Source organism: Anolis carolinensis, unplaced genomic scaffold (assembly GCF_035594765.1).
Source record: "Anolis carolinensis isolate JA03-04 unplaced genomic scaffold, rAnoCar3.1.pri scaffold_8, whole genome shotgun sequence".
Classification (NCBI taxonomy): Eukaryota; Metazoa; Chordata; class Lepidosauria; order Squamata; family Dactyloidae; genus Anolis; species Anolis carolinensis.
The window spans coordinates 15265781-15278989 of NW_026943819.1; the positions used below are offsets into that span (position 1 = coordinate 15265781).

The window sequence follows — 13209 nt, forward strand, 5'->3', positions numbered from 1 at the left end:
GGCTGAAAGCTGGGACGCCTTAGTAGCTAAGGTGCTGCGTTTAGACGCAAGGTTCGAGGCTCGTAAACACTCAAAAGCAATGTGTGCGCCACCCATGCATGTAACCAGGGCACCTGTGGTGATGGGGGAAGAGCCCATGGAGCTTGGGGTCTTTAAAAAACTGTCTACAGAGGAAAAGAGCCGTAGGAGGCAGCTGGGCTTGTGTTTGTACTGTGGGAATGCTGGGCATTTTGCCAAAAATTGTAATGTGAAACCTTCCCAGCTTTCGGGAAAAGGCCAGCCCTAGTGCGACGTGAGTCCAACGCACTAGGGCTCCTCAAGCAGTCAACTGAGGGGAGGAAGCATGTTTTCGTACCCATTACATTATCTGTTGGGGGAAGGGAACTTGTTTCTACTCTGGCACTGCTGGACTCAGGAGCTACGGTCTCCTATGTAGATATTGAGTTTGCTAAGAAGCATGGCATTCCTAGAGTGCGCAAGGCATGCGACGTGTGGGTGGAGGGAGCAGATGGGAGACTGCTGGAGACTGGGGTGGTTAACCAGGAAACCTCAGCAGTAACGTGGGAGGTGCAGGGAGTAACGGGAACGTTTGTGTGGGATATTACGAGCTTGCCTCGATATGATGTGATCCTGGGGATGGATTGGCTAGCTGTAGTAAACCCACAAGTGGATTGGGCAACACGTAAAGTGATCTTAAAGAGGCAGGATTGTTGCACTCTAAACGTTACTCATGCTGATATGGAGGGAGTGCCTGCTGAGTATGGGGAGTTCTCTGATGTATTTTGTAAAAGAGAAGCGGACAAATTACCACCGCACAGGCCATATGATTGCGCCATCAAGTTGGCAGAAGGTGCGAAACTGCCAGCAGGGAGGCTGTATGCCTTGACTGTACCGGAAAGGCAAGCTTTGCGGGAGTTTTTAGATGAAAATTTAGCCAAGGGGTTTATTCGCCCATCTAGTTCTCCAACTGCGGCACCAGTATTCTTTGTAGCCAAAAAGACTGGGGAACTTAGGCTGGTCTGCGACTATCGGATCCTAAACAAATACACCATTCGGGATAGGTACCCGCTCCCTTTAATCTCGGAACTGTTATCAAGGGTACAAGGGGCTAAGGTCTTTACCAAGCTTGACCTGCGGGGGGCCTATAACTTAATCCGTATACGGGAAGGGGATGAATGGAAGACGGCATTTAACACGTGTTTCGGATGCCACGAGTTCCGAGTCATGCCTTTTGGGCTTTGTAATGCTCCTGCGGTCTTCCAGAGGTTCATGAACGATGTGTTCAGGGACCTAATTGACCAATTTTTAGTGATTTATTTGGATGATATCTTGATTTTTTCTAAGGACGAGAAAGAACATCGTCAACATGTCAAGCAGGTTCTGCACCGACTGCGGGCTAATGGGCTTTTCGCCAAGGCTTCCAAATGCGTCTTTCATGTGCCTGAAGTGGAGTTCCTAGGTCATGTAGTGTCAGGTAGGGAACTTAAAATGGACCCACATAAGGTTGACGCCGTCAACTCATGGCAGGAGCTGAAAACTAAGAAGGATGTACAAAGGTTCTTAGGTTTCGCTAATTACTACCGGGAGTTTATTCCGAATTTTGCAAAGCTCACGGTACCTTTGACGCAGCTTCTGCGCAAGAAACAGCCATTTGTGTGGGGGCGGGAAGCTCACGAGGCGTTTCTACAACTTAAGTCTAGTTTTCAATCGGACAACATACTAACCCATCCTGATGTTGACAAACCGTTCGTGGTAGAAGCGGACGCTTCTAGCTACGCGTTGGGGGCTGTATTGTCTCAGAAGGATTCCTCAGGGACCTTGCGTCCCTGTGGATTTTACTCGCGGCAACTAACACCCTTCGAGCAGAACTATACCATATGGGAGAAGGAGTTGTTGGCGATTAAGGTGGCGTTTGAGGTGTGGCGGCACTGGCTTGAAGGGGCACGGCACCAGATCGTGGTCAGATCTGATCACAAGAATTTAGAGCACTTGCAAACAGCAAAGAAGTTAAACCAGCGTCAAATCCGATGGGCTTTGTTTTTCTCCAGGTTTAACTTCAAGGTGCAGTTCGTAGAGGGGAAGGCAAACCTGCGGGCCGATGCTTTATCCCGCAAGCCGGAGTTTAAGACCAATGAGCAGGTTGTATGTCAGACCATCTTGCCTACTGCCTCTCTGTGTGTTGTAGATAATGAGCTCGGGTTACATGACCAGATCCTTGAGGCTCAGAGGGATGATGTGTGGACACAGGAGCAACTGATGCTGCTCTCAGCAGGTAACCGTACCATACTGCCGCATCTACAAGATCAAGACGGAGTATTGGTACGCAGGGGGCAGGTCTACGTACCAGTGGGGGCCCTCAGGTTGGAGGTGATTAGAGCCCACCATGACGAACCCATGGCTGGGCACTTTGGCAGATTCAAGACCGTGCAGCTCATTACCAGGAGCTATTGGTGGCCAAAGATGCGGCAAGACATTCTGCGCTTTTGTGACAGCTGCGCCGTTTGCCAGCAGAGTAAGACGCCTGTTGGGCGCCCTAGAGGGTTGTTGTCGTCTTTACCTGTTCCGGACAGGCCATGGCAAATCATTTCCATGGATTTCATTTCAGATTTGCCTAAGTCTGGGGGTTATACTTGTATTTGGGTGGTGGTGGATTTATTTAGTAAACTGGCTCATTTTATTCCTTGTTCAACCATTCCGGCGGCCCCTACGTTGGCCCTACTATTTACTAAGCACATCTATCGTTTGCACGGAGCACCCGAGGTGATTATTTCAGATAGGGCTCCGCAATTTGTGTCACGCTTTTGGAAACATTTCCATGAGTGCTTGGGGACTAAGTTAAACGTTTCTTCAGCCTTTCATCCGCAAACGGATGGACAGTCGGAACGGGTTAATGGGCTCTTAGAGCAATACCTGCGTTGTTTTTGTTTAGATCAACCCACGGCTTGGGTGAAGTGGCTACCGGTGGCGGAATTTGCTTACAACAATGCGGTGCACACATCTAGTCAGCATACGCCGTTTGAGCTAACTTATGGTTTTCACCCACGGGGAGGTGTGGCGCCGTCGACCAATGTGGTCTCTTCGGACCCTGTGTACCGCTCTACGGAAATGGCTGCATTGCATGATGTTGCCCGTCGCTTACTGTTGGAAGCTAAGGCAACGCAGAAGACTCAGGCTGACCGCCACAGGCAGGCAGGGGAGGAGTTGGAAGAAGGGGATTTGGTGTGGTTATCTTCCAAACATATTAAACAGGCTGGGGGAAAGTTTGCGCCTCGGTATTTGGGTCCCTTTCCTATCGTTAAAAAGATTTCTTCCGTTGCGTTTCGTTTGCGTTTACCGTCTAGTTTAAAGGTCCATCCAGTCTTTCATCGTTCGCTGTTGAAACTTGATACCTCTAGTCGTCGTGGTGCTATAGCGGAGGGTATCACTGCCACTTCTCCGCCATCGGGGGAGGAGGCCTTTGTGAGAGGGGATAGTGTTATGATTGAGCCTCATGGCTCTGTTACTGACAGACGTGGGCGTAAGACTCCTCGGGAGTCAGATACTCTCGAGGAGCGAGAGAGAAAAAGACTGCGAGACATATTTGCAGCACCATCTGACGAAGAATCTTTCGAAGGGTTTACGGAGAGAATGGAGGAGGGGCTGGTTAGCTCAGAGGAGGATGAGATGGATTGGACTCGGGTAAGGGAGGAATTGGGGGCCACTGGCCATGATGGGGCAGAAGATGAATGGGGACCTTCAGGATTAGACCCATGGCTTAGCTGGAGGGATGGGACGGGATCCACAGCTGGAGATGCTGTTGGGCGTAGTCAGAGGTGTTCCAGCTCTGACGAGGAAAGTGATGAGGAAACGCCCGGGTTAAGGAGGACAGCTGACAGTGATGAAGATTTGTAACTGGCATAAAATGGGGCTTGGGAGCAATTGCAAATTGCGTCAGGCAAGGTAATCTGGGCAAACGCTTGGGATCCGTGTGTGTGTGGGACGCTTCCCTGAAGACTTGTGTACTTTCCTGTGCTGAGACGTAAGTTGATTGGAATCCAGGGTCAGACGGCGGGAGGGATTGTGTGGGCATTTGTTTGTGCAAACCTGTGCTTACTCTTATTAGCTTGACCTTCCGTCGTCTTTCTGACGGACGCCATCTCCTGCTTTGAGAACCCGGACTGAACTGACCACGGCTTGTCTTCCCCCCTTCTTGGACTTGGAAAAACTACAAACGTCTGCTTCTGGCTTTGATTTACGGAACGGAACTGGTCTACTCTACTTCTACAATCCTTGGCTGAATTGCTCGTGTTGGAGATCCTGTCTACTGTGTGTGTGTGGGAGCGACGCAAGTTACTCTAAGCACAGTGCTGGCAGCAGAGAGGAATCTGCTGCCAATTAGTTGCATTCTTTGTATCTTTTGTTCCTTGGCTTTCGTTCTGTTAATACCTAGGCTGAAGCAAGCAGTTTGTTTTTACCCGGATTAAACTCCGGTTTAATCCGGTTTATCTTTTGAACATTTACTTTTGTCCCTTTTTGCTCCTAAAGGCAAAAACTGCCTGGCCCTTGTGTTTTTACGGGCATTTTTGAGTTCTGTAATCTAATAAACTCTGTTACTTTGAATCTTGTGGCGTTCTGTCCTTGACAGAGAGACTATAGTTTTTCTTTCATACTCTAAATTAGAAGCATGCAATTCTCATAACTTTGGATGGGACACTTTCCCCTCACAATCTCTGAAGTCCTCACATGCCCTTCCAACTGACTGTTGTCCACCATTAACACTCCCGTTTTCTCAACAGTCCATTATTTCTTCTACCAAGAATAACTGACAATTGCAAACTGCTTTTCTTCCTATCCAATAAGTCATTTTCCCACTGCAGTTACTTCTAATTTGAAAAAGGCAACATGTTCTGTATCTAAAACAGAACAAGAAGGTGAATATTTATTTTGTTTTATACCTTGCCTCTTCCTATGTGGACTCAAGTGGCTAACAACCACAAAATCTTGTCATAGTTTAAAACAAAGCAAATAGAAAAAAAACCAATTACATAGTACTGTTTGGATTTAGGTTAAAATACAATTAAAATATAGTAAATACAGTTAAAATTACATTTAAAACTCACAATTCCCCCAGAATCCCAACCACAACCTCCCCAGCAGTTCCTCCCCCGAAGAAATGTCTTTGCTTGCTTGCGGAAGGCAAGCAGGGATGGGGCCATCCTGGTCTCTCTGGGGAGTGAGATTTGTTATCTCCTAAAATTATTACTTGTAGGAATATACTGAAACTTATGCTATCATTCAAGGAAATTACACAGAAATCAGCATAGAGATGCATACAAACAGGAGTGATAAACTGTAGTCTAAATAATTATGGCACAAAATACCCCTATGAAGATCAACTGGGGCATGAAATATATATTCAGCAGGTTATAAATGCCACAGGCTATATTCTCTTCAATCCATCTAGAGGGCTGTTCTATTTTAAAACATAATTTTGTGGTAAAATGGCTTTAGGATTCAACAAGACAAATGTAAACTACCACAATAATCTGGAAACACTGTTTGAGTGAATCTAAGGCACACTTTTTCCCATTTAAGGGCTTCACATTAGATATAGTGAAACATGGTATTTAACATCAAATTAGTGGGATATATGACATATTAGTGGGATATATGACCAATGGACATATACAAAGCTACCTTGTTAGTCTGCTTTCAAATGTGATGGAGACAAAGAAAACATTTTGTAAATAAATCACATCTGTTAAGACTGAGACAATAATCTAAACATTTTGACAATACATACTGAAAAGGCACATTTTTAAAATCAAGAACATAGTTGCTGAGCCTATTAAACCTTTGCTAAGGCCACAAAATAAATAGCTTGAAGGCTCTGAATAGACATAGGAATGCATCAGAGAAATGTGCTGAAACAGCCAGAATTAGCAATAGGAACATACCTGGATCTCTGGAAAAAGCTAAATGATGACACATCATAAGCAGCTTTCAGTAAATGCACTTTTGGGTCACCTTTGTAAAGGACACTTAAACTATAAAGCTTCATCCTTCTATTTACTTAATCTTCTCTAATTCTGGGCAAAGAAAAAACAAAAAATACATGAAAATGAGTAAATTTAAAAGTAAACCAAATCAGAGATAATAATACAATGCTACAATCCTATTTACACTTGGAAGGAATCTTACCACTTTTAGTGAGGCTTAAACAAACTTAAGAGTGAACAGCTTGACAAAGTCTTCCTCGGCAATCAATGTTCAATGTCCTACAATTTAAAAGACAAATGTAGTATACTACAACACAATTTTCCAAAGAAAGGTTCAGCAGTCTGGATATAAAATCAAGTAGCCATCAAAAGGCTGTATCATAAACATCTTTTTCATTTTAAAGAAAAACAATCCTTCATCTCCATGCTACTGCAAATTTAACTGGGATAAGCACCTCATTTTGTTTTTCTGACTGGACAAGCTATAAAGACAGCAACCACAAATAAAAGTCTGCAGAGACTAAAAGTACATTTCAGAGATGAGCATATAATTTAGCCTTCTAAAGTATTATTTATTCAACTACCATATTTCTGCGATTCGAAGAAGCATTGATTCAAAGATGCAGCCTTTTTTTGAGCCTCGTAGAAACAGTGAAATGTGGTATTTAATTTTTATTCTACATAACCTTTAGGTCTTCAGCTCAATCACAACTTTTCAGGGAGGAGAGAATCTCCTGTATAGTTTAATTAGGGATTTTATTCTGAATTTGTAAAAACAGAAAAGGTTAGGGTGAAAGAAATATTTTTTAAAATTTCAGCACCTACAATTGCAACAAGACTCCTAAACACACATATTTAGAAATTATCCCTAAAATACAGCGCATCTTATTTTCGAAACAGTATACTGTTTCCAATTGTATAACTTCTGTAAAGTCATGGGAGGTAAACAATCACAGAATACAGCCTGTTTCATCAAATTCATGAAACAGTATTCTTGATTGGTAAGACGGTGGATGTACTAATTGAAACAGTCAACAGTGTAGCCAAAATGATACATAATGCAACAAGTACAAACTATACATCAAACAAATGCAGCAACAGCTATGGGTTTTGTGCTTATCTAGTATGTCTTTGAGAAACATCAACCTCTGCAGATCTAACCAAATTTCCTGTAGCTCTTTTTTGGTTTTTGCCACTGCTTTCCCTAAACACATCTGTATTTGTGTATCTGTGCAGCAACTGCCTCGATAGAAAGATGATTCGCCCACACTCTTATTTGGAACCTTCTAACTTAGTAGTGACCAATATGACATTTTCTGTTTCCGAGTTTAAAGAGAATTAATTTGGATGTACAGATAGTTAACAATGGGAAGTGAAAATGAAAGTGTTAAGTGTTGTTGTTTTTAAAAAAAAACTCTGCCATGTTTGACCTTAGGCTAGTCAATTCTTAGCCTGAGTTTTCTGCAAAATATCTGTCTCAATCACTTGCTTCTTCTAGCCATATCTTCCTGCAATTACGCTGACCATACTCATTGTGTAAGAACCCTGGGCATATACATTCAGATACTGCTTTGTATCTAACAACACAACATATGACTCATAAATGCAAACAGAGATATGAACTCCAATCAGTCCAGCCATTCACCCAGTTTATTGTCACACAATCCCACACAGGCCTGCAGCATGCATTGTGTCTCCACAAATGAGTGGCCCTGATTAGAGGCCAGAAAGCTTGTCCCTCAGAGGACTGTCAGGGGTCCTACAGTGCTTCTTCTTAAACTATGGGTCCTGTCTCCAAATAGCCCACCCAGCTTTATGTGGAATCACAAAAAATCTGACAACAGTAAAAGGTTTCTGAACCCCACCCATTTACATTAATCTGTTAGTAACAACATGGGGTGCTTACAATGGAATCTGTAGAAAATGCTTCAGGTGTAATTTTCAGAGGAAATCAGCCTGATTAGTCAGCCTTGCAAATGCTGATTCATTATCAGTAAGACTCTTTCTACACTGCCATATACAATCCAGATTATCTGCTTTGGATGTTGACAAGCTGGAATGTGTCAAAAGGAGGGTGACTAAAATGATCAAGGGTCTGGAGAACAAGTGCTTAAAGAGCCTGAAGAAGAGAAGGCTGAAAGGAAACATGATGATGGCCATGTATAAATATGTGAGGGGAGACTAGGACATGGAATAATGGCGTCAAACTACAGAAAAGGATATTCCGCCTGAACATTAGGAAGAACTTCCTAATTGTGAGAGCTGTTCAGCAATGGAACTCTCTGCCCCAGAGTGTGGTGCAGGCTCCTTCTTTGGAGGCTTTAAGCAGAGGCTGGATGGCCATCTGTCAGAGCTGCTTTGAATGTGATTTTCCTGCTTCTTGGCAGAAAGGGTTGGATTGGATGTCCCACAAGTTATCTTCTAACTCTGATTCTATGTAGGATTTATTTATTTATTATTTAAAACATTTATATTCTGCCCTTCTCACCCCAAAGGTGATTCAGGGCGGAGCACAACATATATACAGTAAACATTCAATGCCGCAACATAAAATAAACTATAAATACACATAAACATTAAATTAAGTTAATCTCCACTTTTAAAACAATTGTTTAAACCAGGGGTCCCCAAACTAAGGCCCGGGGGCCATTTACCTGGCCCCCGCCCTCAGTTTTAGACTTAGGCTCACCAAAGTCTGAAATGACTTGAAGGCACAACAACAACAATCCTACTTGATTATCTCATTGGCCAGAAGCAGGCCCACACTTCCCACTGAAATCCTAAGTTTACAGTATGTTGGTTAAAATTATTTTTATTTTTAAATATTGTATTGTTCTTTCATTTACTAATATTGTAAATGAAATATTGTAAATGAATGATATGGTAATCCTGTAATATAATATATTGTGTATACATATAATATTGATAATAATATTATAATGTAATACAATATAATATTTACTTATTTATAACAGTATTTCTACCCCGCCCTTCTCACCCAATAGGGGACTCAGGGTGGTTAATAATAATAATACAATATAATAATACTGTATAATATAATAATATTATTTATATATTATATATTAAATGTAATATTACTAATAATATTACGGTATAATGGTATAGTACAATATAGTAATATATAATGCTAATATTGTGCTATGCTAATAATATAATATATTGTATGTAAATACAACTTGTAAGCTGCTCTGAGTCCCCTTAGGGCTGAGAGACGGTGGGGTATAAATGTATCAAATAAATAAATAATTGTTGCTGGGTTGTTGTTTTTTTGGCACTACAAATAAGACATGTGCAGTGAGCATAGGAATTTGTTCGTTTTTTTCCCCCAAATGATAATTCGGCCCCTCAACAATCTGAGGGACCATGAATCGACCCTCCACTTAAAAAGTTTGAGGACCCCTGATTTAAACCATACAAGGGGCCTAAATCTTTTATTTTTATGCCTATTTTATATGTATATGGGGTCATGTAAAAAAAAAAGTGGAACGGGATCATGTGTGGAAAAAAGCTTATGAAGCCCTGTCCTATGGAAGTACTGTATTACTATTATTATTTTATTTCCACACAAGGCAGGTTACAACAATAAGGCCGGTATCAAACTCATTTTCATTGAAGGTCACACCATCAGCCTTAGGGCTGCTTTCAAAGGGCTGCTGAATCCAATGACAGAAAATCCATGGATGCAGAGAACCCACTAAAATTTCTGTACATCATAGTTGGTGCTCTTTAGCTTTTACCTAGTTCAGGTCCCAGGTGTTATTGAGTAACAACTCCCAGTGCTTTAGATTATCTGCCATGTGGACTAAGGATGATGGGAATTGCAACCCAACAGCAGTTGTGGCTCTGGGATGGGGGAAAGGTTAAAGGACATTGTAAAGCAGGCATGGGCAAGCTTGGGCCTTCCCTCCAGGTGTTTTGGACTCCAACTCCCACCGTTCCTAACAGCCTCAGGCCCTTTCCTTTTCCCCCTCAGCCGCTTAAGCGTCTCCTTCTCCTTCCCCTCGCTTAAGCGGCTCAGGGGGAAAAGGAAGGGGCCTGAGGCTGTTAGGAACGGTGGGAGTTGGAGTCCAAAACACCTGGAGGGAAGGCCCAAGCTTGCCCATACCTGGTTGAAAGGAAGCAGACTTTCCTCATTGCAGTTCTCTACATAAAGGCACTTACCAATATTGGAATGCTTCAGGAAACGGCAAATTCGCCGGTCTAGTTGGAGCCAGAGGCAGCCGGAGCGGAGAGACAAAGCGGAAGCCGGCAAGACTTTCCCCCCGGATGTGGAGCCTAAAGCCGGAAGTGGTGCCGACTCGACGACGGGACTAGTTGACTAGTGTGCGGCGTCTGCGTGAGGAAGGCCCAGGCGCGTCGTAATGACGTCAGCAGGAAGTTGCGTGGCGCGGAAAAGGAGGAAGGAGAAGGCGAAACAGTGGCAGAATCCTGCGGGGAGAAGTTGGGGGGAGGAAGAGGGGCGGGAGGGTCTACACCAGGCACTTCAACTGGTAGGCTGTTAGGAATTGTGGGAGTTGAAGCCCAAAACACCTGGAGGGAAGGCCCAAGTTTGGAAGAGACCGCATGGGCCATCTAGTCCAACCCCCTGCCATGCAGGAAAAAACACATTCAAAGCACCCCTGGCAGATGGCCATCCAGCTTCTGTTTAAAACAGTGGTCCCAACCTTTGGGCCTCCAGGTGATTTGGACTTCAGCTCCCAGAAATCCCAGCCATCTTACCAGCTGTTAGGAATTGTGGGAGCTGAAGTCCAAAACACCGGAGAACCAAAGGTTGGGTACCATAGTTTAAAAGTTTCCAAGGAATGAGCTTCCACCAGACTCTTAAGGCAGAGAGTTCCACTGCCAAACAGCTCGTAGGGTCAGGAAGTTCTTCCTAATGTTCGGGTGGAGTCTCCTTTCTTGTAGTTTGAAGCCGTTGTTCCACATCCTAGTCTTCAGGGCAACAGAAATTAAGATTGTTCCCTCTTTCTTGTGACACCCTTTCATATACAGTATTTATACATGGCTCTCATGTCTCCTCTGAACCTTCCCTTCTGCAGGCTAAACATTCCCAGTTTGTTAAGACGCTCCTCATAGCAATTCACAGTCTTCAGACCTCTGATCATTTCAGTTGCCCTCCTCTGAACACCTAGCCTAAAGTCAGTATCTCTTTTGAACTGTGGTGCCCAGAATTGGATACAGTGATATTCCAGGTGAGGTCTTAGCAAAGCAGAATAGAGAAGCACCAGTATGTCTCTTGATCTAGACACTTGTACCCTTTTGGATGCATCCCAAAATCCCATTGGCTTTTTTAGCTGCTGAATGACACTGTTGGCTCATGTTCAAGCTTGATGTGCTCCAAAACTTCTCTGAGGTAGCAGCAGAATGAGAAGCCAGAAAACAAGTAGTCTACACATTGCTCTGGCCAACAAACCTTTCGGTGCCACAAAAGCTAGACCTGTTTCTGGCAATATCTGATTTGGTTCCAAAAAATGGGACCAGTTTTTCCATCTCCACTCAGGTTTTTGACACTGAACATATTGCAGAAATTCACGAGACTGGCAACGCTGTACACAAACTGCCAATACTGCTATCTCCCCCTTGACATGACTGCCATGAATTCAGTACAAATTTGATCTTGCTCCAGTTGTTATGCAATTGTTGAGAGTGTTTGAAGTGAAGTTGTGTGTTGTGAGATATGTTACAAAACCGACACAAAAATCAGAACTTGCCCATAGAAGACCATGGTAACCATTTCTAAGTAACTAGAGTGGATGTGGTCTATCCAATGCCATTTTCTGAATGGGTGCCCTAAATAACCCCAGGAACAGCCCTAAAAACCAAGAAACCAATAATTTGTTTTGTTGTGCTGTATTATCAAAATTAAATAAATGATTTAAAAGAATGGGAAGTACTGCACACTCTGTGAGTCCCTAGTGGTGATCGCTAGGAATCGTGGCCCTTGCTGTCACATTAGTTATTTTACTGCGATCATTATTACTGAAACTGGTTTTGCTTTCATGGGTTTCCAACATTAAATCAATGAACATTGGCCAGAAAATAAAAATAAAGAGAATTTCTCTACTGTCCCTCTTCCCCTGTTAAGCAAAGTTGTTTAAAGAAATCCCTTAAGTTTAGCAAGCCTGCAGTGAATAGGAAGCCCCACGGTGAATAGCATGTTTTTCTCTTCCCTCAGATAAAAGATAACAGGAAATGCTAATTTCATGGTCCTATTTCACATGAAATACATTACATCAAAAAGTAGTTCTTGATGCTGTGTAACACTAAGAGTTGTCTAGGGTCTCCATCTGGTTTGTCACAGACCTCTAATGTGAAGAATTCAAGCTCAGAGGTGGAGCTGGGGCTAGTTTGCCACCATCCAAGGGTTGTAAAAAAAGGACAATTTAGTAATATTTCTCTTACAATGAACACAGAGAGATCTAGATTAATTCATGGTTTTCATTTGGTATTTGTGCGTTACATTACTTCCTCCTAGTTTGGATGTGCTGAATTTTGGGTCTTAAACGAACTAACACATTTTCAAATGTTTGTATGGCCACTCAGGAATGTCTTCTTCAATTTCATTTTTTACCTCCAATTTCATTTATTTTTACCTCATCTTTTCACTCTCCTACTTTGACAACTCAAAATGTCATCCCATGCTCTTCAAGTAATGGAAAAGATGAAAACAATCCCATAATTACTGACCTGTATTTCTTGTGCTTGTATTTATGTTGCAATCACTTTGTGGCTGTCTTAATTATAATGCCCAATTTAGGTGTGTTAATCTGTTGCACTAAAAACAGATTTTGTGTCTTGTGATGCCCTAAAGAGGAGTACATCATTTCTTTACAAATGTTTGTGGCAATAAAAACCTTTTAAAGATTCTATGAGGCTTTTGCTATAGTTTAATGAGGCAACATCACTTGGGCAGAAAAGGCTAAAGACATTCTAAATAATAATAGCAATACCACTACTACTACTACTACTACTAATAATAATAATAATATTTTTATTTATTATCTCCCCCTCGCCTTTTGGCTTGAGGCAGGGCAGAACATGGTCAGATATATTTATTAAAGCTCATATTAAAACAGTTAAAATACAACCATAAAAGCATGAGACAAAAGTTTAAACAAAACAAACATAGAATGAAGAGAGGCAGTGTAGTGATTTCATATCACCGAGCCATAGCAGTTCAAGTGGTCTCAAACTGCATTAATTGTACAGT

At 42.5% G+C, this 13209-nt stretch overlaps 1 protein-coding gene across 2 annotated transcripts in view; it reads right to left on the minus strand.

The window, feature by feature from the left end:
* Nucleotides 1-13209, minus strand: part of ykt6 (YKT6 v-SNARE homolog) — a 57059-nt gene that overhangs the window by 9357 nt on the left and 34493 nt on the right. The window contains exons 2-4 of one of the 2 annotated variants that reach the window (XM_003224196.4): nucleotides 10161-10427; nucleotides 6181-6257; nucleotides 5937-6068 (exon numbers count right to left, since the gene is read on the minus strand). In XM_003224196.4, coding sequence (XP_003224244.1) covers nucleotides 5937-6040 — 104 coding nt within the window. In that variant the 5' untranslated portion in view covers nucleotides 6041-6068; nucleotides 6181-6257; nucleotides 10161-10427. The remainder of the gene's footprint in view (nucleotides 1-5936; nucleotides 6069-6180; nucleotides 6258-10160; nucleotides 10428-13209) is intronic. The other variant, XM_016995612.2, reaches the window with a different exon arrangement.